Source organism: Mastacembelus armatus, chromosome 16 (assembly GCF_900324485.2).
Source record: "Mastacembelus armatus chromosome 16, fMasArm1.2, whole genome shotgun sequence".
NCBI classification, from domain to species: Eukaryota; Metazoa; Chordata; class Actinopteri; order Synbranchiformes; family Mastacembelidae; genus Mastacembelus; species Mastacembelus armatus.
Window position 1 is genome coordinate 1,117,103 of NC_046648.1, and position 24,142 is coordinate 1,141,244.

At 42.0% G+C, this 24,142-nt stretch overlaps 1 protein-coding gene across 1 annotated transcript; it reads right to left on the minus strand.

Moving 5' to 3' along the window:
- Positions 1-405: 405 nt before the first annotated feature.
- On the minus strand, positions 406-15,973 carry LOC113122826 (IgGFc-binding protein-like). Its single transcript, XM_026294433.1, has 22 exons — positions 15,848-15,973; positions 13,607-14,848; positions 13,112-13,449; positions 12,355-12,934; positions 11,663-12,261; positions 10,980-11,547; positions 10,082-10,347; positions 9,649-9,987; positions 8,895-9,468; positions 8,575-8,774; positions 8,122-8,263; positions 7,711-8,039; positions 7,032-7,611; positions 6,352-6,950; positions 5,472-6,039; positions 4,756-5,354; positions 4,082-4,649; positions 3,801-4,000; positions 3,235-3,615; positions 2,847-3,133; positions 854-904; positions 406-755 (listed from the first exon to the last, which is right to left on the minus strand). Exons 1-21 carry the CDS (start codon positions 15,957-15,959, stop codon positions 895-897), a joined length of 9,081 nt encoding a protein of 3,026 aa, XP_026150218.1. The 5' UTR covers positions 15,960-15,973; the 3' UTR covers positions 406-755; positions 854-894.
- Positions 15,974-24,142: the final 8,169 nt, after the last annotated feature.

The following is a 24,142-nucleotide window of genomic DNA, read 5'->3' on the forward strand; positions in this document are numbered from 1 at the left end:
TTCCTAGTAAAAAATAAAACCATACATTGTGTAGCTGTCACAGTATATGTAGTCTACTCTTCAACTGCTTCTCTTAATAAGAAATATGTTAATAGCTCGTATTTCTACAGATTGTTCATATCGGGGGTAGTTTTGACTTTGTACTGTATTTTACCGTGTGCCACCCCATAAAAATCAATAGCCACAACATTCAGAATTTTCTCCTTGTGCTGCTTTTGTCAGTTATAGTTTTCTCTCAGCTATATGACAACTGTCTTCCCAAGGTCTCTCCCCACACCAAACTGCCAGATTTCCCCTTTGCTAGTTGCAGATATCCTCAAGGACTGGAGTTTGACAGCCCTGCTCTAGAGGTTTTGTAGAATTAAACAGTAAACATTTGGGGAATAATCACAAATAAGTCAAACATACAGAGTAATGGAAAAGTATTTATTGGTAAGAACAGTAATGACAGCATATTTTGTAAAACACAGACACTTAAAACTTATGATAGAGAGATACAAAACCTGTAACAGTTTCTTATTCTCAGTTGTAGTCATGTGGAAAGGAAAGGATACAACTACATCCTCCACCAGATGGAGATGTTTATCAAGAATGAGACAAACTTTGCTACTACTCTAAAATGAACAACAGACCAGACTGTCAGTGAACAACCCAAAACCATTTCATGAATCAAGAGGAAGTGCAGAAATAAATGAAAAGTAAGACTGCCTGTAAACCAGCAAGTTTAGCCAAACAACTTCACTTTCTTCTTCATCCTGTTTGATGGGGGTAAAATGCACGATGTCAGTAACTGTTTATTTCACAAGGAATTTTTAAGTCATAGATCTGAAAGGACAAAAACTTTAGTTTTTACCTGTATATCGGCTGCTTTCTTTCACAGCAGAACCAACATTTCTACAGGCCACTAAAATGAGAAAAAAAACATTGCAGTCAAAGGACAGTGGAGCAAAAAGGTCCTGTTTACTCATAATACAACACAGATTATAAGCAAAATGTCTGAAACTATTTTAAACGCAAATGCAAACACAGAAGTCATTTCTTGTCTTGGTTAGGGTGTGGTGTTGAGAGGATTCATGAAACAAGACAACTACTCTGCATAAAGGAGGATGCACAAAATGTAATTCTCTAAGGGACTGACTGAAAGTTAAAACACAAACTTAGACAAGGGATCAAATTAATATCACACCAGATGAGTCCCCCTGCCCACCGTTGAAACTTTAAAAAAAAAAATATATATATATATATTTGTTAAAAGTAATTAATATTACTATTTCAAGTATAAGTATGAGAACATATTGTTGAAAAAAAAATTTAAATATGAATCAGTATTTGTGGTAAAAAAAAAAAAAACCTGCAGCAGCTCAACTTGGGGCGAACTAAACATTGCCCAGTGACACAGTACAGCCAATAAAAGCTCTCAGACACACATAGCAACAGAAATTCAGCCAATCAGCGTCGGCTAATTTGACGCCTAAAGGGCGACGATTTAATGGCCCAGAGCAGAATCAGTAGCTGAGGACAGCGATTGTTACTGACAGTGATGGACACCAGGTAGCAACTTCAGCTTTCTCTTAATTCAGCAAAATCTCTTCTTCAGAATCCGTTTGAAAGAAGAACTTGGTCCAGATCAACCTGACATCATAATCAAACAACAAGCTAGCGAAAAAGGGTAAAACTATATGAGAAGTTTCACTCTAACTGGTACAGCAGAGAGGCTTGGCTAGCTGGATGCAGCCATCCAAACTCCACGTTTTGCTTCCTTTGCTTCCTTTTTAAAACAGCATGGGCTGTGACAGGAATTAGGGACGTTAAACATTTATCTGAATAAATTAAGAAATACGAATGTACTAGAGAACATAGCTAATCATGCTATTTAACGTCTCCACACAGTTGTAAAAAAAAACTTCCGTAGCATTATTCGTTAAACAGATTTAATAGACCTGTATCCTTAAGTATTTCTCTATATATGTAGTATTATATTAATTGATATATTGATAATGTATATTTTGCTTTTGTGTAATGGACAAACATTTAATTACATTAAATAACATGAACATTTCCAAGACTATGAGTTATGTTATTGCCCTGTGATCTTCTTTAGTTGTATAGGGATGGTTACTGAAATAAGTAAATTTGGCAGAGCCCCACTTAAAATATTTTTCACCAGCTGACACTGATCTTAAGTGTCCTTGGATGACAAGCAGTGATTGGATTGCAAGCTTGGTAGCTTTTGATGGTCGTGCCTGTCACTCTCACCTGCTTTTTATCAGTAATTGCCATAGAGGATTCTCTGGCATTTGTTAATTAAGTTGGACCAAATGCAATTAAAAACCACACTCATTGCTTTAAAAGGGCTCTGTGGAGTCCTTGTTTAGTTCTTGCTGTTAAAAGAATAAGCGGTTGAATGGTCATAGCACCATCCCATCTCTTGCTGATCTGTACTTGATTATTTCAGTGGTCAAATTAAGTCTGCAGTTTGCATAATAAAGGGCAAGATTGAGTTCAAGATTAAAACTTCCAGTCTAAGTGAAACTGAAAAAAAAAAGTTGAAGTGACTTATATGGCCAAGTATGGTGACCCATACTCAGAATTTGTGCTCTGCATTTAACCCATCACAAAGCACACCCAGAGCAGAGGGCAGCTAATGCTGCGGAGCCCGGGGTGCATTTGTTGATCCGGTGCCTTGCTCAGGGGTCTCACCTCAGCCGTGGTATTGAGGGTGAACAGGGCACTGGCCTAGAAACCACTGACAATTCCTGCCAGACCTGAGACTTGAATCTGCAATTTTCAGGTTACAAGTCCAACTCCCTAGCCATTAGGCAAGTAGTGGTGTTTTAAACACTCACCATCTAGAAAAGTCCCCAGCGCTCCAGGAGCCAATAACCACAGACACGTCAGTGGCGATTTTCCCATCTGCAGTCGTCATATCATCTTTGGAGTTGTTATTGTAGTTTCCACAGGCACCGCACATTTTACCAGACAGGCTGCTATCAACAATAACAGTGACCTCCTGTGACACTGAGTAGGTGACTCGCACAACTGATGCAATATCGATGATCACAGTATTGCCTGAGATTTGGACAGATAGTTCATCCATCACTTTGCTGGGAAGAGACACTTTCCTACCATTTACCTGCATGGCATAAAAAAAGGAAAATCAATTTAGACAAATTGACAATATCCTGATTATTACTGCCAACATGAAACTACGTTGTCTCAGGCAACTCTTCTCACCCATGTCTCCTGCTGGCTGTTCACAGTGACAATGGTTTCGTTGAAGAAAACGTACACAGAGGCAACAGTAGGAGATGCCCCTTCACTGCAGACCCTGACGTCCACGACCACACGGAACCACAGCTTTGTGCTCTCGTCGCACAGGGAGGCTATATCAAACGCCCCCTGAGCTTCTATTACTCCAGACATGCCATCAAAGGAGGTAAGGAGGCCAATATGGTTGATCTTACAGCGGCCCTGTTTAACGTGACAACCTCTGACCCCATCTCTTAAACCACATTCCTCCCCACTGGCACAGGACAGTTTTTCACACTTCATCAGCCCGGATGCCTGGCACACACACTTGGAGCTACAGTCTTTGTCCACCACTGCTTGGCCCACCTAGAAACATATATTTTGTTTAATGTTCAAATGATTTCTCTTCCAGGTCACATGGGTAAATGTTATGACAGGAACAGACAATGTCAAGTTATTTTTAGATGCAAAAGGTATTTTGTTCCTGACTAACTTTGTGTTGTAGCACAATTACTATGTTTGATATCAAAGTAAAATGTCAGTAGTTTTACCGTCAGATATCTGCCGTCATGCAGACATCCACAGTTTTCCAAGGGAACACATTGGACACTATCAAAAACGAAGCCAGCATCACACTGACATCCTTCAAAAGAGCTTGCAGAACAGGAAAATGGGTAAATAAAGCCGGCACAAGTTTCAGTGCAGGTGTTGGCCCATAACTCATAGTGACTGTGTGGAGGGCAGGAAGCAGCTACAAGACAAGAAGACATTTGTAAGAAATGTAAAGAAAAACCAAAGGACATTTCTTCACTCTAGGTTTTGTGTAACTCACGGCAGAAGGAGCTGCTCCTCCATGGCTGGATTTGAGCTCCTGCACTCTGGCAGGCCAAAGCGTAGGCCTGCACACTGTTACACAGAGTATCTTTGTTGTCACCCACAGCACAAACATCAAAGATACAATGAGACACATATGCTGCTGGGTCAACTTTGCTGTGACAAGCTTTGAAAGGCCCATCAGGTGCACTTATGATGCCACAGGAATCAGGTTTTTCATACAAAGCAGCCTTGGCCTGATCACACACTGGGCACTGTCCTCCACAACCTCCACACCGAAATCCAGGCAAGTCCACCACCCACGCTTTCCCAAAGTCATCGACATTGTTTGTGTGATTGCCGTCAGGAAGTAAGAAGTCATCACCACCATCCTTGTTGTAGTTGCCACAAAGACCAGACATCTTACCCTGATATGTAGAAGGCACAATCACCTCAACATAATAGACAGTGTCATAGAGGACTTTCAGTCCAAACTCTGTCTCGACAATTATGTTGAGGCCATTCTGGGTGACTCTGACACGACCATTGTCCAGGGAGAGAGGAAGGTTGAAAAGTTCATCATCAACCTGAATAAGGAAACAAGTGGAATCTCAGAAACTATTTCATGGTTGAAATTAAATTATGTACAAATGAAACCACAATACTATTCTGGATAAATGCTGTTCCACTCACAATGACTTTCCATGGCACTCGCTGCTGGATGTAGATGACATAACCATAAACTGCCACTGCAACTGACTTGGTAACAGCTACCTTTCCATTTCCATATTTCTCATTCCCCTGAGTTACAGTGAATGGTGTCAGTTGCCCTTTGTCATCATCAGAAACCTTGGCCAACACATAGACACAGGTACCCTGGAAATCAAACTTCCTTCCATCAAAAGAAATATAATGGGGGTCACCTGAAGCCACACACTTGCCTTGTCCCTCAGGGTGGCAGCCTTTCACTCCGTTCACAACTTTACAGATCTCTCCTGCACGGCAATTGACCTTTTGGCAAGACACTGCACCATTCTCTCCACAGATGCATTGCTCTGCACATTCGTTTTCAGGATAGAAGATATTTCCTTTCCTGTAGTACTGACCATTGTACGAACAGCCACAGTCTCCCACAGGTACACAGGTACCCTCACTCAGGAGGTAATTTTCGTCACATTCGCAGGCTTCTGTACAACTCCTGTCGCAAGTGGCAAAGGAGGTTATGCTGGCACAGGTGAGTGGGCAACCCTTGGCACACAGAGCATAGTGGCTGTTAGCTGGACACACCATTGCTGTGGAACAGGATGGGAAGAGGGAGAGAAAAACAAGATAGAAGATTTAGGAAACATTTTGAAATAAGAGATTTGAATCATGAAAACATTAAAGGAAAACATAAAAAAAAAACTCACGACAGAAGGTATCTGTTCTCCAGGAGTAGATGGTGATTCCTAAGCTCTGACAGGTTGAGACATACACTTTCACTGCATCACAGACTGACCTTTGATGACCATGATACTGACAGGCATCATACACACAGTCCTCCAAGTAAGGAGCAGGATCCACGTGGCTGTGGCAATCTCTGAAAGGCCCTGTCTTGTCAGAAATAATGCCACAGTACTTCTCGCCTTGGTACGCTTTACTTTCAGAGTCGGAGCAGGCCTGGCACCCTGCCCCCTGGCAGACTGATGAACACCCTGGTACAAGGGCCACCTGCCAGCTCTCCCCCAGCTTGGCTCCATCAGTGGCAGTCTGGCCATTTGGCATGATCAGGTCATCCTCAGCTTTTCCACTGTAGTTGCCACAAAGACCACAGACTGCACCCTGATAGGTGCTGGGCAGAGTAACTCTCACTGTGCTCCACCAGTCAAAGGTCACAGTGATACCAGCAGCTGTCTTGACTACAGCTGTCCGGCCACTGAGAATCACCACCACCTGATTATCGTAATTCAGTGGCAATGAAGCAAGCTGCCCATTGAGCTGAAGTGCAGAAAAAAAAGGGAGGGAGAAATATTATTAGATAATAATAGATTTAACAATTTTTCTGTTGTTGCTAATCCTACATGAAGGGTATTTAAATCTTACTTTGGTTATGTCTGTCTGGATCTGTCAGCAATTAAATGTCTATGGCAGAGGGCATTACCACCCAATTATTTGAATATGGATGTGTCTTATTTTTCAGTACTGTAATGGGAGTAGATGCTGTTTCTTCTAACATTAGTGTCTGATGACTTCAACAATCAATCAACAACATTATGTTTCATATATCCACACTGATCCATCCATACTTACCAGGACCTTGTAGGGGAATTCTTTGCTGATGGTGAGGGTAATGCCATATATGGACAACGTGACCGTCCTTGTGTAGGATACGACTTTGTTTCCCCGGTTGTCGTTCTGCACAGTCACATTGAACGGCACCAACTCAGGCTGCTGAGAGCACAGTCCCACCAGCTGATATACACACGTCCCCTGAAAGTCATACTTGTAGCCATCAAAAGTGCGGTAGTGTGGGTCACCTGAGGCTGTGCATGTGGCATGACTGATGGCATGGCAGCCACGCTCTCCATCCACTATGGTGCATCTTTCTTTGGCAGAGCAGGATGCCTCACGGCATGTAACCATGCCCATTGTGGCATGACACTCACATAGGCGAGTGCAGGGCTCATCAGCCCAGAAGCGCTGGCCGGGCTTGTAATAGCGACCCTGATAGGAGCAACCACATGTTTTAATAGGCACACAGACACCGGCACTGAGGACGTAACCTTCATCACACACACAGGTCTCAACACAGGTACCACTGCAGGTCTGCTTTTGATCAGGGAATGAGCAGGATGGCTGGCATGGGCTGGCGCAGTCTTCATAGTGGCTGTTGCGTTGACAGTTCATTGCTGGGCAGAAATTAAAAGACATCAGTCAAATAAAGAATATTTTAAAAGATTCTTTGACAAATTGTTTACTGAGATACTCACGACAGTTAAACTGTTTCCTCCAGTCCTTGATGATAATCCCTTGCTCACGACACTGCTTATTGTAAGAGGCCAATGCCTGGCACAGCATTTTCTTGTCTCCTTTATTCATACACACATCATACACACAGCTGTTCATGAAGGCCTGGGGGTCAACACTTCCATGACATTTCTGGAACACACCATTGGTCTTGGCTGCGAGGGCCCCACAAAAAGCCTCAGTCTCATAGAGCTTAACTTGGCTACCATCACAAGTAGGGCAGGTTTCCTCACAGGTGTCCCAGCAAGGATGATCTTTGTCCTGGTCAGGGGTTTGCCAACTCTTGCCCCACTCTATAACTGAGGAGACAGGTTTCCCAGCTGGATTCAGGAGCTCATCACTAATGTCACCATTGAAATTGCCACACAGACCACAGACCAGGCCATAGTAGCTGCTGGGGAGCTTAATGACTAGTTCCCAGTTCCAGTCGTACTGGACAACTAAGCCAAAGTTAGTCTGTAGTACTGCAGTGAGACCACTCTGGTATACTGAAACTTCACCGTCACCCAGTTTTAATGGCAGATTCTGCAGCTCCCCATTCACCTAAAGGAAACAGATTAGAACACTAGAATAAACAATACTGTACACTGTAGAATGAAATACTACAAATCAAACACATCAGAAAATAAACAAAAATCTTACCATAACTCGACCAATCTGGCTCTTGACAATGGTAATGGTGTACCCATATACAGATACATCTACCTCTCTCACAAAGGAAACTGCTGTGTATCCTCGATTATCATTTCTCTCTGTGATTGAGAAAGGAACTAGCCCATCCAAGTTTCCACAAGTCTTGGAGATGACGTACTTGCAGGTGCCCTGGAAGTCATAGTTGTAACCATCAAAGGTGTGGTAGTGTGGGTCACCCCAGGCCCAGCAGATTCCAGTGAAATCAGGGACGCACACAGCTTCACCATTCTCAACAAGACACCGCTCCTTGACCCGACAATTAGCATCTTTGCAGGGATCTACACAGGTTATAAAGGGAATTTAATAAATTCAAGTCAAAAACAGTTAAATCTGGTAATACAGTGCAGTTATTTGCCTTGCCTGTGTTGTAACAGGCCCTGATTCCTTTCTTGACCATGCATTTGGTGCTTTGAGGGCAGGAGTACTTTTCGCAGGTTAGTCCTTTTGCTGGATTACAGGTGCACTTCGTGTTACAGTCGTCTTCATACACAACCTCCTCAGGCTGGACAAAGGCAAAAATAGGAGAAGACATTACACGTTATAGAAGGGTCTAGACCATGTTCATTCAATCTTTACAAGAAAGAAATCTAGACAGCCACATAGTTATATGTCAGGAGAAATCCTCTGTACCCATTTCTATGACTCAAAAAGGCAGGGCCTTGTCAACAATAATGCCACAGTACTGTGGAAAAAGTAAAGGCATCTTTATTTCCTAGTTAGCATGGTGGGGAGTAGCTTAGGCCCCTTCGATCCTCAAAAGCAAACACTTGTATATTACTGTGTATGAAATGGCTTTTTGGTGCTGAATTTTACCTTATAGGTTTTTCCATTCTCATAGCAGCCACACTCAGAAAGTCTAACACATGTCTGTCCATTGAATACAAAGCCAGCGTCACATTCACAGCCCTCTGTACATTTGGTGGAGCACTGAACAATCTGTGTGAGGCCTGGGCAGGGGTCAGAACAAGCATCTGCACACACCTCATAGTGACTGTTGGCTGGGCAGTTCATGGCTAAAAATGATCAGAAGACAGGAAGAGAAACTTTTAGAGTAGAACCTGTTCTTAGTTTTAATAAGCACAATAGCTTTCAGAAGGCAGATGAGAATAAGAGGTTGACTCCTCCTAACTTACGACAAAATGAAGCAGTCCTCCAGTTGTTTACATCCACTCCTGCCATGTGACAGTTGAAGGCGTAGGATGCAATGCTGTTACACAACACCTTTTCATCACCATTGGCAACACACACATCAAATATACAGTCATTAAAGTAAGGCTGTGGGTCAAGTTTTTTATGGCACGCTGCAAAAGGTCCACTGGGTGACGTAACCATTCCACAGTTAGTGGTCTTTGAAAACACAGCCTTGCGAGCTGGGTCACATTTTGGACAGTAGTCCCCTTCGCAGCCATTGTCACACACCACATTAGGGACAGTCACCTTCCAGGAACCTCCAAACTCATTGACGTTGGTGGTGAGCTGGCGACTGGGCATTTGGAAGTCATCTTTTTGGTCACCATTGAAGTTGCCACACAAGCCACAGACTTTATCACGGTAAGTACCAGGTACTGTGACTGTCACCTGGTAGACCAGGTCATAAGTGACTAGCAGTCCGAAATTTGTTGCAACAACATAGCGCATGCCTTGTTGATAAATGAGCACAGCTCCATCATTTAGATTCAGGGGAAGGTAGTTAAACACTCCATTTACCTAAAGAAGGGACGAGGGTTATTGAGGGTAAGAATGTTAAAATATATTTGACAAGTTTCTTTTATGTCTCTCTGCATTTATACTATGTGCTGCTACATGACAGAACCAACAGATTCCATTGTTTTCCAAATATGAATCTTTGTTATACGAAGAACATGAACATTTAATGTCGTTACTCACCAGGACTCCATACATGTTGTTCCTCATGATAAGAGTGAAGCCATAGACCTCCACAGCAACCAGCTTAGTGACAGACACCCCTTTGACATTCATCTGGTTCCATTCCACGTTCTCCACCTCAACAGAGAAGGCCACCAGGAGGGTACCTTCCAGCCCACAGCTCTTGGAAAGTGTGTAGGTGCAGGTGCCTTGGAAATCAAATGTTTTCCCATCAAAAGAGCGGTAATGGGGGTCACCAGAGGCTTGGCATACACCGTTACCAACAGGGTGACATTTCTGGATGCCATTCTCTACTTTACACTTCTCATTTGGGCCACAAGTGAACTTTTTGCACACAGTCTGAGAAAAAGAGACACAAGAGAAAGGTTGAAAAGTCCAAGAGTTCACACCAACCAGTATAAAGTTAAAATTATTATTTACTTCATCACAATACCTCTCCATTTTGTGTGCATTTGCATTCCTCTTCACACTGCCCACTGGGATAAAACACTTGGCTGACGTGGTAGTAGCGATCTTTGTAGAAGCAGCCACATTGAGAAAAGGGAACGCAGGTATCTCCACTGAGGATGGACCCCTCGTCACAGGAGCAGCCTTCCTTACACTGACCCCGACAGCCTTGAGGAGGGCCCAGACTCTGACAAGTGGCAGGGCAGGCAGTCGCACAAATGTCATAGTGGCTGTTGGCTGGACATTTCACAGCTGTACACAAGACACATAAAAGGCAACGTGAGGACAGATTCCACGAGGCAGGTATTACAAAACTGCATAAAACCCTAGAACAGTAGAAAACACATTGTGAAGTACACGTAAACAAGGACTACACTCAGAGCAGTAGAATAAAGTAAAATTAAAGTTTCTTTTTTTAAAATTAATTTCTTCAATATTTGCTTTCTATACTACTACAATAAACCATGTTGACTGTACTTTTTATATAAATTATTTAATTTAAATTAATGCATTTCTTGGGCAGCACGGTCGATGAGTGGTTAGCACCGTTGCCTCACAGCAAGAAAGTCCTGGGTTCGCTACCTGGCTTTTTGTGTGGAATTTGTATGTTCTCCCCATGCTTGCGTGGGTTTACTCTGGATACTCAAGTTTCCTCCCACAGTCCAAAAATATGCCTGTTAAACTGCCCATAGGAGTGAGTGTGAGTATGTGTGGTTGTTTGTGTGTCTGTATGTGGCCCTGTGATGGACTGGTGACCTGTCCAGGGTGGACCCCTGCATTTCACCCAAAAGAGAGCTGGTATAGGCTCCAGCAGATCCTTGGGACCCTGGTTAGGAATAAGTGGGGAAATATATGATGGATGGATGAATAGATGGATTTCTCACCACAGAACTGACTGGTTCTCCAGCTGTACACTGTGGCCCCAGCGGTCTGGCAGGCAGATGTGTATGCTGTAATAGCCTGACACAGCACATCCTTCCTACCATTGTACATGCAAACGTCATAAACACAGTCTTCAAAGAAGCCAGCTGGGTCCACCTTAGCATGGCAATCACGGAAAGGCCCTTTGGGGTCTGTCAGTATACCGCAGAAATCTCCTGTTTCATACTGAACCTTCTGGGTAATGTCACAACTAGGACATACCCCCTTACAGCCATGGACACAACCCGGGATCTCAGCCACTTGCCAGCTGGCACCAAAGTCTGCTGGTGAGACAGGTTTGTCACCATTCTTGGGAATCAGGTCATCCTGGGGTTTGCCGTCATAGTTGCCACAGAGTCCACAAACAGCTCCCATGTAGGTACTTGGCAGTGTTACAAATGCAGCACTTTCCCAGTTGAAGGAGAGTTTGAGGCCAAAATCTGTGGTAACAACAGCAAACATGCCACTCAAATATACAGATACCCGTCCTTCTGCCAGCGAGACAGGCAAGTTGAGTAGCTCATCATTCACCTGGAGAAGGACACATCATGATATTTACATAAAGAGATGAAAAAAATCAAACACAGAATCTGAACAAATCACTCAGAATTAAACTTTCACATACTAGATAACACACAGCACTTACCAAAATCCGACCCTTGTATGTCTTGGTTATGACAATGCTGAGGGAATACACTTTGATCTCCACTAACTTGGTGTAGGAAACCACCTTGCTGCCTCTGTGGTCATTCTGCACCAGCACTTCAAAAGGCACTAACTCCTTGTTCTTGGAGCAGAGTGCAACTAGTTGGTAGACACATGTACCCTGGAAGTCAAACTTCTGCTTGTCAAAGGTCTTATAATGGGGGTCACCTGTGGCCTGGCAGGTGCTGTGGGAGGCTGCTTTGCACTTTCTAATGCCTTCAACCACCTGGCACTGCTGCCCTGCCCCACAGGTTTTATCCTGGCACTCCACACGTCTGCTACCAGCAACACATTTACACCATCGCTGACAGCCCTGGTCAGCCCAGAACGATTCCCCAGCCGGGACGTATCGGCCCTCATGGGTACAACCACACTGAGTGTCAGGCACACACTGATTTCCGCTCAAAAGAAAGCCTGCATTGCAGGTGCAGGTCTCCACACAGGGGCGCTTGCATTTGGATGGAGCAGTAGGATCAGAACAAGTGGCTGGACAGGAACTGCCACAGAGTTCATAGTGGCTGTTGGCTGGACATTTGGGAGCTTGAGGGAGAAAACGGAGAACAGATTGTAATAAATGCTTGCAACAGCATAGAAGAAAACGTATGCACATACAGTGTTTTGTACAGTACTTACGGCATTGAGCAATTGTCCTCCAATCTTCAATCTGGATCTCAGCAAGCTGGCAGGCTTCAGTGTAAGCCTCCAGTGCCTTGCAAAGAAAATGTCGAAGGCCACCTCCCATACAGACGTCATATTTACAGTTTTCCAGGTATGCTTGTGGGTCGATGGCAGCATGACATTTGCTGAATGGCCCATTTGTTATAAGTGTGATCAGCCCACAAAACAAGTCACCTGCCCAGATGTTCATCAGGCTGTTTTCACAGCGCTCACACCCTCCCACACAGTCATCTCTGCACAGAGCATCTTCTATCAGCCCTGGAACCTTCCAGCTGCTCGCAAAGGCCACAAGCCCATCTGCCTGGGTGCCAGAGGGTGTAGTGAAATCATCTTTGGGGTTGCCATTGAAATTGCCACAGAGACCACAAGTCCTACCAGCGTAATTACCAGACAAAGTGACCACAAGATAGTGTTCATAGTCATAACGGACATTTAGACCAAAATCAGCCTCAATGACAACAGAGCGACCGCTCTGAAACATCATCAGTTTGTTGTTGTTCAAGGCTACTGGTAGACTCCACAGAGTGTTGTCAATCTGCAGAGAAGAAAACAAATAGTGTAGTCTGAGTATATAACAGACATGTACAGGAATGAATGTCTGCATTTCAGTCTGTCACACAAAAAATACTTTACTATTTATAATAAGCTAAGTAAAGATCATATTAAAACATTGTTTTTGAAATAGTTTATTAACAGAAATATGAAGTCTTACCCTAACACGACCTGTTTCAGACCGAACTACTGTGATGGTGACACCATACACCTTTACTGTGACCAAGCCGACATAAGACACCCTAAGGCTTCCTCTGTTCTCATTCTGGGCGAGAACCTCAAAGTCTGGAAGCTGGCCGTCTGTTCCACAGTTTTTAGCAATGACGTATGTGCAGGTACCCATGAAGTCATAGTATCGGCCGTCAAAGGTTCGGTAGTGAGGATCTCCCACGGCCCGGCAGGTGCCAGTTTTGGGGACACAGGACGCGTACCCTCCTTTCATTTCACACACCTCATTGGCATTGCAGGTCATAGTACTGCAGGACAAAAATCTTTTTCCTAGAAAACCATAGAGAATACAAAGAAAATGCCCACATCATTCCAGTAAATGTATGTATATCATTTCTTCGGTAAATATCCTGGTTATCATAACATCACTTTGCAAATGATTTGTGAGGGAAATAATCAGTCCTTAAACAGTGTGAGCACACCTTACCTGGCTGTAGACAATGTGCTGGGCTGCCATAACCATTCATGTGGCTGAAACCAATAGTGTAGAGAGCAAAGCTGGAACCTGAGCTGCTCACAGTGTGTCTGTTTCTGTCAGGTGTGTATTTGACAGGCATCTCTGCCCAAGAGAAATCTGTCCCTGTAACCTTTTTCCACTGGACAGTAGCCGGGAGATTCACACCATCAATCCGGAGTTCTGCTATGGCACTGGTCTGTGCTACAATTAGGATTTGGTTTTCAAAGTCCTGCAAAGCTTCTATTGAGTAGGAGGAGCAGTAGCGGTCTGTAGACAGGATTGTCATCAAGAAAGGGTCAAAGGTTCGGAAGAAATTCAGTGTAACACCACTGAAAAGTAAGAGGACCTGAATGCCTTTATCAGCCTTAATGGACAGTGTTTCAGAACTGCGGTAGCGGATCTCCTTAAACTGCCCCCCAGTCAAACTCATAACATCTTGACGGCTGGGATATTGCACTGTGACTTTGGTGGGCTGCGAGGCCTGGAGGAACACACTGTCATATTTTGTCTGGATGCTCAGGGGAGGCACAATGAAGCTGGATCCCCAGCCGCATACCGGCAGGAGCTGCTCAAAAACAAAGTTACATTTTGAAAATTGCCAGGTGCAAGTGTGACCCGTGAAAACTGCAACAGGGCGTTGGGAGGTAACTCTGGTGCCAGAAAGGTCATGTGGGCTCTGGAGCTGGACACTTTCATATGGCTGCAGATCTATTACCATCTGGCTGCCGCTACCATAGACACGACCCTGGAAACTGATTGAGCCTTGTGGAAAAATCTCTACTTTGTTGCTCTCTTTACCATTTGTGACTGAGAACTCTTTGAAGAAGCCTTCGGGAGTTCCAGTAGGTGTAAAGATGAAATATTCTGTTCCCCAGTCAGTGACAGGAAATATCACAGCAGTGTCTGCTGTGTACTGCTTGTAGCTCAAGGCAGTTACAGTCACAAATGCTGAGGCTTCAATGTGCACTGTGTTGGGAGACTTCACACTGCCATATATCTCAACAGTAGTAGGGAGACTGAAGGTGGCCCCATTTCCTGCATTTATTGTTTGCTCTTCCTTAAAGTTTAACGAAGGCACCTGCACTCTCACTCTCGCATTGGGCTGAATAGCAGTGATGTAGAGCTGAAAGCGAGGTGTATCATAATTTGGAAGATAATTCTGCATGAATGAGAAGGCGAACTCCCTCCCTGCCCATCCAGCACTAGATGGACCTGACAGACGGGAAGAGAAGACAAAGAGAAAAACATGTCAAAAGTGATTTCTTTTTCAGTTACCTAAATCAAGGAGCCAAGAACAAAACTGTGGCTCACAAATCTTATTGATGAAGAAAATACATCAAAACAGCATTAGGAAATAAATGAGACTAGTTGTGTGAATAGAAAAACTGCCTTGAGACATCTTGGATTGTGTTAGAAAGCAACAATAGGAAACCAAAGAGAAAGTGACTCAAAATATTTTCACTTCCAACTTAAATAAAAAGTGATGATTGTGGTCTGTAATGGACAGACTGCATTGTGTCTTGATAAACATTATGTGGGATTTAGTCAGAGAAATAATCACTTGACTGACTCTTGTATAAGTATAAGTCACACTGTATAAGTCACACTGTCCAACAATATAATTGTATCATGCAAATATCATCCATAGTTATGTCTTTGCTTTCAAAATCACATTTCAGGGCAAAGTCAAAGCCTGAAGAACTTACATTACAGTCCTGTTTCCCCTATTCAGTATAACAGCTTCAGCTTAACAGCAGCGTAAGGTAAATTGTATTTCCAACAAAAGCAAATTTCAATTTGGACTTCAGTCCCTTATGCACTGCACTCTCAACTCATTCACCTGTTTAACATTCTACTTATTTCACACCAGCACCTGGGAAGGCTACACAACGATGGGGTTGACAACTTTGATAAACTGCTGCAAGCCGAATAACTACTTGGCTTCATATTTTGCTGGGGAATTAAGAGCCAATGCTTGAGTAATGCTGCTCTGACTGACTAAACGAGCTAAGCATATTTACTCAGGGTTAATAGGTGTCCATTTATAAGCAGGAATTTTCATATATATGAAAGAAAGAATCATTTGCTGAGTACTTTTACTATTATACTACTGTGATGGTTCTGCTAACCACTGAAATGAAAATGAGGGACATCTATGAGTCCACCCACAGTTAAAAAATATGAAAAATTCAAAAGACAAAATATACTTACAGATGAGTAAAGCCCCTATAGTACAAAGCAGGAATAGATTCCCCATGGCTGAAAGAAACATGAATTTTATTTTAACATTATTTGAGTAGAATAAATGTAATAATTTGACCATACAGCTACCATAAAACAAATAATGAACAGTGCTTACCTGTAAAATATGCTGAATTCTTTTGTTCCATCCTTTTATATATTATACAGACAGAAACTCAGCCAATCAAAATCTTAAGGCCCCTCAAGCATGACCTAAAAAAAAAATTACCCTTCCTCTAAAACAAATTAAGGTAGAACTTGGCAGTGACTTTTATGTCCTGCAATATGTTTACATACTGCAGGTGTGAGGTCCAGTACCAAGTATATGTATGGGATGAATCATCTTTTGCTTCTTGAACACACCCAGTGACATGCACATACTGTCTGTTATTTCTAGTAACCGGTTGAAAGTCCCTATGAATCTGTAACCTCCTTTAAAAATCTTTCTTGCTCCTTCTCTTAAGTGTCAAATGTACAAAATGTGAAAAAAGACATCTGAATATCACAGACACATTAATTATATTCCTTTTTTAGAGTTCTACAATATGATTATTCAATATGACCCAGTTTGTTACTTTTTAATCAGCAGAAATACAAAGGCCGTGGCAGATATAGGTCAATTTGATTATTTGCCCACATTCAGTTGGATTGTATATTCTGGTGTAACCAAATAATATTATCCATTTTAGAGTGGGCAAGGCAAGATCGTGATAAGACCAAAATCCTAAGTTATCTTCTATGTTACATAATACTCCTGAAGCAGACATCTAACAGTTTCGTTTGATAAAAGGGCTGGGATTGAGCAAAAGAAAATTTATGTTGGATGTTTGTGACATTACAGACAACATGCATTTCTAAATGCTGGAACATACACTGTCTCACATTCCCAATGTAGAAATAAGGACATCTGGTACAAAGACCTCTTTGTACCTTTCAAAATGTTTTACTGACTCCTAGTGTGTTGTCTCTTGTGTGTTGTCTTAGTGTCATTCATCGGTAAAAAACACTTCAGTAATCACGCACCTACTGTTGTTTTATATGTTATTTTGCTGACATATAATCCCTACTCAAATCAATTTCTGCCAGTGTTTATATTGTGCCCTTTTGGCAGGTCTGTGTATGTAAACAAAGATGCGCATCTTGAAAAGCTTGCAGAAGGGGTGGATAATTAATGGAACTGAGCACTTAAATCTTAAACAAACTAACATTTATGTTGAGTGGCAGTTGTTGGGCTAAGCAGGTGGTTTCTGTTGGTCTTGTGTGTCACTCACGAAAGAACAGCATGTAGTTGAGGGTTATTAGTGACAGACAGCAAGTCAACTGTTTGCACTAGATACGGGTGAACTAGTGAATAAAAAAAACTCAAACATTTAATAGGTGTTCATTAGAAGACCTTAGACTAGGCAACAGTGGGCATAGTGTGTGTATAGTGTGGGATTTAGACTAAGGTGTGCCCTTGGAAGACACTGTAAAGAAAGAAAATACAATATAGCAAAGTGACTATTAATCATTTTGAATCACACAACTTAGTACAGTACACACAATAATGTTGTTAAGAACAACACTTACCAGCCAGAAAAGTCAGGGAACCCATGACTTGACCGAACTGCTCTGCAACAATAAATTAGGTCAAACAAATTTACATTCAGTTAATGGGTATCATGTCATACATTCAATCTGCCTTCCTGTATGATAATTCATGCAGAGCATTTGAAACACAGCAACAAGCCTGTAAGAGCTGTCAACACAAGGTCTACAGTTGGAGATCAGGCTGAACCACTTCATCATCGTTAGCCATTAAATTGTCTCTGTGCTTGTAGTTTCTCCACCAAATAAAAAGTCCTGCTTTGCTTGGGGATCACATACTTATTTCACTTGATCAAATGCCAATGAATTTCTAATCTTTAATGTGTTTTTGCGTTTCTACCTCGTCTTTTCTACCTTATATATATATATATGTGTGTGTGTGTATTCTTTGTATTTTTTAGATTTGCAGGCTGTAGGATATGCCTCCACTGATAGATAGCTGGGTCTCTATGTGCCCTGCCCCAGCACAAACTTTACTGATGGACATAAGTGTGCAAATATCACGCTCCACACTACTGTTCCAGCAAAGGTTAAACTGACTTCTGAATAACAAGGTATTACAGATCATGCTTTTGTTTGATGACAGGTCGCACTCATCACACTCTGCATCAGTGTCCTCCTCCTATTGAAGTGACATCAAACTGACTTGCATGGTGTAAATGTGCAAGACAGTGCAAAGACTCAAAATGTTAAATGAACAACAGAAACAACCTTTGAGAACAGAATAATTTCAGTGGCTGTCTATGGAGTTTGAAATATGAATATAAAGCATCAACATCAACACATGAGACAATACTTGCTAATTTCACTGAGACAACCCAGCTCTGACCCCAGACAGAAATATCAGATGTTAAACGTTTCTTGGTGCACAATCAGCTGTAAGGGGTACTCAAATTAATTTCAAATAGACAACCATATGCTCACCTTGGAAAAGTGGGGAGTGACACTTTACCCACAGGTAGCTGGGACTCTTAGTGGCAGCACAAGATGTAATAGGACCGCAGACTGCTGTCCCCATAAGAACAGGACTCACCATCATAGCTGCTGAAGTAAGGCTTGGGGTTTCACACTAATGCACAAAGGACAATAAACAGAACACATTACAATTACATAATCTACAGTGTTTACTTTTTAAGATAGTGGTGTTGTTCCTATTGCTATTGTTTATAAAAAAACATTTCCTGGGACCTCTTATCTTATTACCACTTCTAAAGCATACACAGTATTAATTTGAGACTATGCAAACGCCTCCAGCATCAGACATAATCTGTAGCTATACTGAATGTAAGTCCATTTAGGGTTTTTCAGGTTTTGATACAGGTGCTTGAAGATCATTCCTCTGGGGCACTGGGCTGTTTGGCAGTGGACTTCACCCGTCAGCAGGTCCACAAGTACACTTCAACACCACTGTATGGTTCATCACAGGTCCCCTCCTTTCTCTTTTACCCCAGTCAACTATCACTCGTCTGTGTCCCTTCAGTAAAGACAAAAAGCCCCCAGACATATCTTTAATCACGCTTTCTAATTAAACAAAACACAATAATGCTAATTGTTACCTTAAGCATTCTCTCATCCTGTATCCACCCACAACACACTGCTGGTACGGTGGTAAAGCCATCATAAAGACTGGCAAACCTCCTCAAAGTGCCCCAGGAACTGTGCTGTTTGGATAAACTCAGGACACACTGAGAAACGACCACTGGCACAGTGGCTGAAATGAGGACACTCATAAGCTGATACCAAAATAAATTTTCAGCATCATATTTTACATTTACTCAACTGAAACATCAGTAAATAATCTGCCATGTCATCAGACTGAAAATGGACATTTATCCACTAGTTAACAATCCTGCATCCTCACACACTGCCTTATAGCCCAGTGCAATACAAGGGTTTTCCATGCAGAATGAGTAGTGTACCTGTATGCATCCTAAATCCTGGATGGGTGAGGAGGCTGCAGTATAGGAAGAGTCATACTAAGGCACAGGAGACTGGGAGAGTTGACAGCTGTTGTCGCATTTGTCCCTGCAGGATGATTCACTAATGGGCAAGTTCCCTGATGATGAAAGGTGTCAGGCTCACAGACCATGATGTCACTGAATAACTGCAGATTGTAAATGGTAAAAAACTATTTGTCTATGCCATGAAAATTAATACACAGCACATGCTAAAAGATGAATAAACCAATCGTGTTGGAAGTTATGAAATCATGAATTAAAACATTTTCAGGTATATCAAACTGATCACTGTAGTTGCTCTATGCAGCTGTCGAAATAGGATTCCCATCCAGTTCCTTGACATAAGCAAGGCAAGTATATTTGTATAGTACAACTCATACACAGTAATTCAAAGTGCTTAAACAGAAATAAAAGACAAATTAAAAGTACATCGGCAAAAATTAAGATAATGAAAATAAAATAATAAAATAATTAATAATTTAATTTAATTTAATTTAATAATTTAAAATAATGAAATAAAATTAAAAGGAGAATGACTGCAGATAAAACACTTTTAGTTCTATTGAGCAAAAAAGAAAAGTTTTTTGCTTGGACCTACACACTGTCAGAGTTTAGGCCTGTCTAACATCATCAGGAGACTATTCCAGATTTTAGCTGCATAAAAGTGAAACGCTGCTTCTCCCTGTTTAGTCCTGACTCTGGGCACGAGCAGAAGGCCTGTCCCTGATGTTCTCAGAGTTTGAGATGGTTCATATGGCATCAGCATGTCAGAGATGTAATGTGGTGCTGAGCCATGAAGAGACTTATACACAAGCAGTGCTGTTTTAAAGTCTATTCTCTGAGCAACAGGAAGCCAGTGCAGAGATCTGAGAACAGGAGTAATGTGGTTGTACTTCCTGGTTCTAGTCAGGACCCGAGCAGCAGCGTTCTGAATGTACTGCAGCTGCCTTACAGCTCGTTTTGAGAGCCCCGTGAGTAGGCCGTTACAGTAATCTAACCTGCTGGAGATAAATGCATGGATGAGTCTTTCCAAGTATGGTTTAGACATGATCCCTTTGATTCTGGCAATGTTTTTGAGGTGGTAAAATGCTGATGATGTGATTAATTTAATATGGCTGTTAAAATTCAAGTCTGAGTCCATGATTACCCCTAGATTTCTAACATGATTTTTAGATTTTAGAGAAAGAGACTCGAGGTGACTGCTGACACTTTCTCTTTGTTTCTGTGGCCCAAAGATGATTACTTCAGTGTTGTCATTGTTTAGTTGGAGAAAGTTGTTTTGTATCCACACAGTGATCTGTTCAATTCAGTGACACGGTGCATGTCCATATTCACCTGCTGTGAGTGATACAGTGCATAAATCTGAGTGTCATCTGCATAGTTATGGTAGAACACATTATTGCTATGCATTAACTGGCCTAAAAGAAACATGTAAAGATTGAACAAATGGGGTCCAAAGATGGACCCCTGGGGGACCCCACATGTCAAGGCCTGGTCTGAGACATAGTGCTTCCTTTCTCCAAGATATGATTTAAACCATTTAAGGGCAGTATCAGAGATGACTATCCAGTCCTCTAACCTTGGTAATAGATCACAAAAGCAGCACTTAGATCCAACAGTACTAAGACAGAGACCCTGCCAGCATCAGTGTTCAGACGAATGTCATTTGTTGAGTGCAGTCTCAGTGCTGTGATGGGGCCTATAACCTGACTGAAAATCATCAAAGCAGTTGTTTAGCAGGAGAAAGTCAGTAAGTTGTTGGTAAACAACTTTTTCAAGGACTTTACCTAAAAATGGCAGATTGGATATGGGCCGGTAGTTGTTTAGTACTGTGGCATCAGGACTGCTCTTCTTTAGGAGAGGCTTAATGACAGCAGTTTTCAAGGCCCTTGGAAATGTTCCAGACTGTACTGAGTTATTAACTAATTGAGTGAGTTGTGGTAACAAACTGCTTAGTGCTGATTTCAGAAATCTAGTGGGTAAAACATCGAGGCAGCAGGTGGATGAACCCAGACTGGACATGGTCTCTTCAACTGTTCTGTTACTTACAGGTGTAAAGTGTGTCAGTTCTACCAAGTGTCTCCTGGATGGCTGCAGAGTTGTTATCCGTGTAGTGCAGTTTATTGCATGTTTAATACTCTGAACCTTGTCTTTTTCTACAGCTTCATTGAACACGCACATTTGCTTATAAATGTCAATGAACTTGAAGCCATTTTTGTTCTGCTGTCTGTCTGTGCCATGACTGAGTCATCACCAGAGTACATCTGCACCAGGGTATAGTCACATGAACTATAAAATATAAATACCCATCGATCAAATATGGCTCCAGTAACAGAGCAGACCTCTAACCTTGGACACTTCTCATAAGCTTAGGCTCCTCACCCTCTCCACAGAAGACACTGACAACTGATATGTCTTCCAGCATGAATTGAACAGCTTTGTTCACATATAGACAACACCTATCCTGAAGTATTCCACTAAGCCTGCTTCACAGAGGCAGTTCTTCACAGTGTTTGTAGGCATTTCTATTCTGCCGGCCAAGGTAGAACTAAACAGACAGAACTCATGTTACAACTGGCAGTTTAGAGACTGGACGAGTCTATACAGATACAGAGAGACAGCAGTCACTTAGTGCAAGAGAGCACAAAAATGGTGTACAGGTTATGGATGACTAGTGATACGTTACTACCATCTAGTGGTCCAACAACACATATATTTTTTAACTTATAGCAACATCAGTCACAGCATGCATACATCAAACTTATACAGAAACACAATATGTACATAAGGTAAACTTCACAGTTATATTATTTGTATGTAAATATTGTCCATTCCTTTTTCCTATTATGTGATCAATATCAGAATCAGTATCAGTCTAAACATGATGAATTGTTCTATACTTGCACAGGCACCTACAAACTCTCCATATTTCATGTGCAATAATGCTGAACTCCAAACAGCACAGTTAAAATTGTAGACAATTTAATTTACTTGCACAGCAGAGCTGGGAACTCCATTAACACTCACACCAGAATCTTCAAGGTATAACCTGTAGCCCGAGGGAAAGGCAGGCAGCAGTATACTATGAAAGGGGGTGACACAGTGAAGGCTGGAGACCTTCATGAAGACACAGGACATTGTTGCAAAACTTGTAAAAGCTGGCAGGGTCCAATTTTCAATGACAGTATTTGAAGTGTCTGTTGACTTCAGCAAAACATACCAGATTAACATTTTAGGCAATTTTCTCTTAGACAGTGAGCCACACAACAAATATTCTGATTGCTTCTCCAAATTCTTCCAAAATGCTCAGGGCTGAGAGGACAGGAGCAGGATCACAATTATCTCTCACACAGTCCATGGGTAGTCTTAGTATATTTACTGGAGAGACTAATGGTAACCCTGCCACCTTGTGCTAAATCTAACTTCAGAGCCCATGTCTGTGTAGCCATCATTGAGCAGCATAAAATAAAAGCAGTGCAGCAGGTGTGAAGTGACAGGGCATGTTACACTTGACACCATCAACCTGTAGGGGGAGCTAGAACTGTATTTGAAAGTCTGCTGAGGATAACATCTTAAAGTTACCTTTGTCAAGTTTATTTTTTTAGGTTATGATTTATTTCTGTCACAAATGATTCTTTATGTGGCTCAACGTTAAAAAAAAGACTATCACTCACCTCAATGTTCTTAATGCTTTTGCTGTTTAGCTTTACCACCACTCAGACCAGAGCACACAATGCTGACTAAACATGTTGGTCTGTCTTTACATGTACCTGAATGGCACCAAGGCTTTGTTTTTGTTCACATTTGCCTACCAACTGGTACTGACAGGTGACATGCAAATCATAATCACACTACTCAAACGTCTGGCGTACATGTGATGTCTGGCGTACATGGGTATCTGCTGGGGGTGCAGCAAACAGCTTCAGACATGTTGAACATCAAAGTATTCATCAGGACCAGAAGAATCCAAATGGCACTGCATCAGGGGGATGTGGGGGTCACAAAAACCCATTGTTAAGAATAAAAGTGGAGAGGAAGCCGATTTTAAACATTTATTAATATTTTATAAGGGTTTTAGTGTAGTTGTATTAAAGCATGTCTGCAAGTAAACATTGAAAACAGAACACCAATAATTAATTAAACTTTGATTAGTAAGACATTTTGACAAGTAGCCAATTCATGAAATATAAATTTAAAAAACAATTTGCTTATGGCAGAAAAACACTATTCCAAATTTCTGCAAATTTGGGTCTGGGTGTTTTGGCAGGAAACAGGCCTCAAAAACTGGGCAAAAGGCATTCTGAGGGTCATTACTAGCGCATAGGTCAAATATGCTAAATGCTTCTGAGAGTTTAGTATTAGCTGCTTCCCAGCACTGAAGAAAAGATTTTATGGTGACCAAAAGTATTCAGAGATCCAATGACTGGTTACATTTTGCTCTGGCAACTGTTCAGCAGAGCAATGTGTGCATGCATCTCCACAGTCTGCTGTACACCAAGCCTCTTTTTCAGAAACCTTCCAAGTCCAGCCACAGGTGGCACTGTAGCATCAGCAGCCTTACTCTGTAGGGTCCTGAGATCATCCTCTCTGATGTCATTGTTATTCCCACACAGAGTACCAGGCCACTCTATTATTTTAGACATGAGGATAGTCACAGGCAGAAGCATTTCCTCACAATTCACTTGGGGAGTCAGCACAAACATCCGCTAACCAACTTATT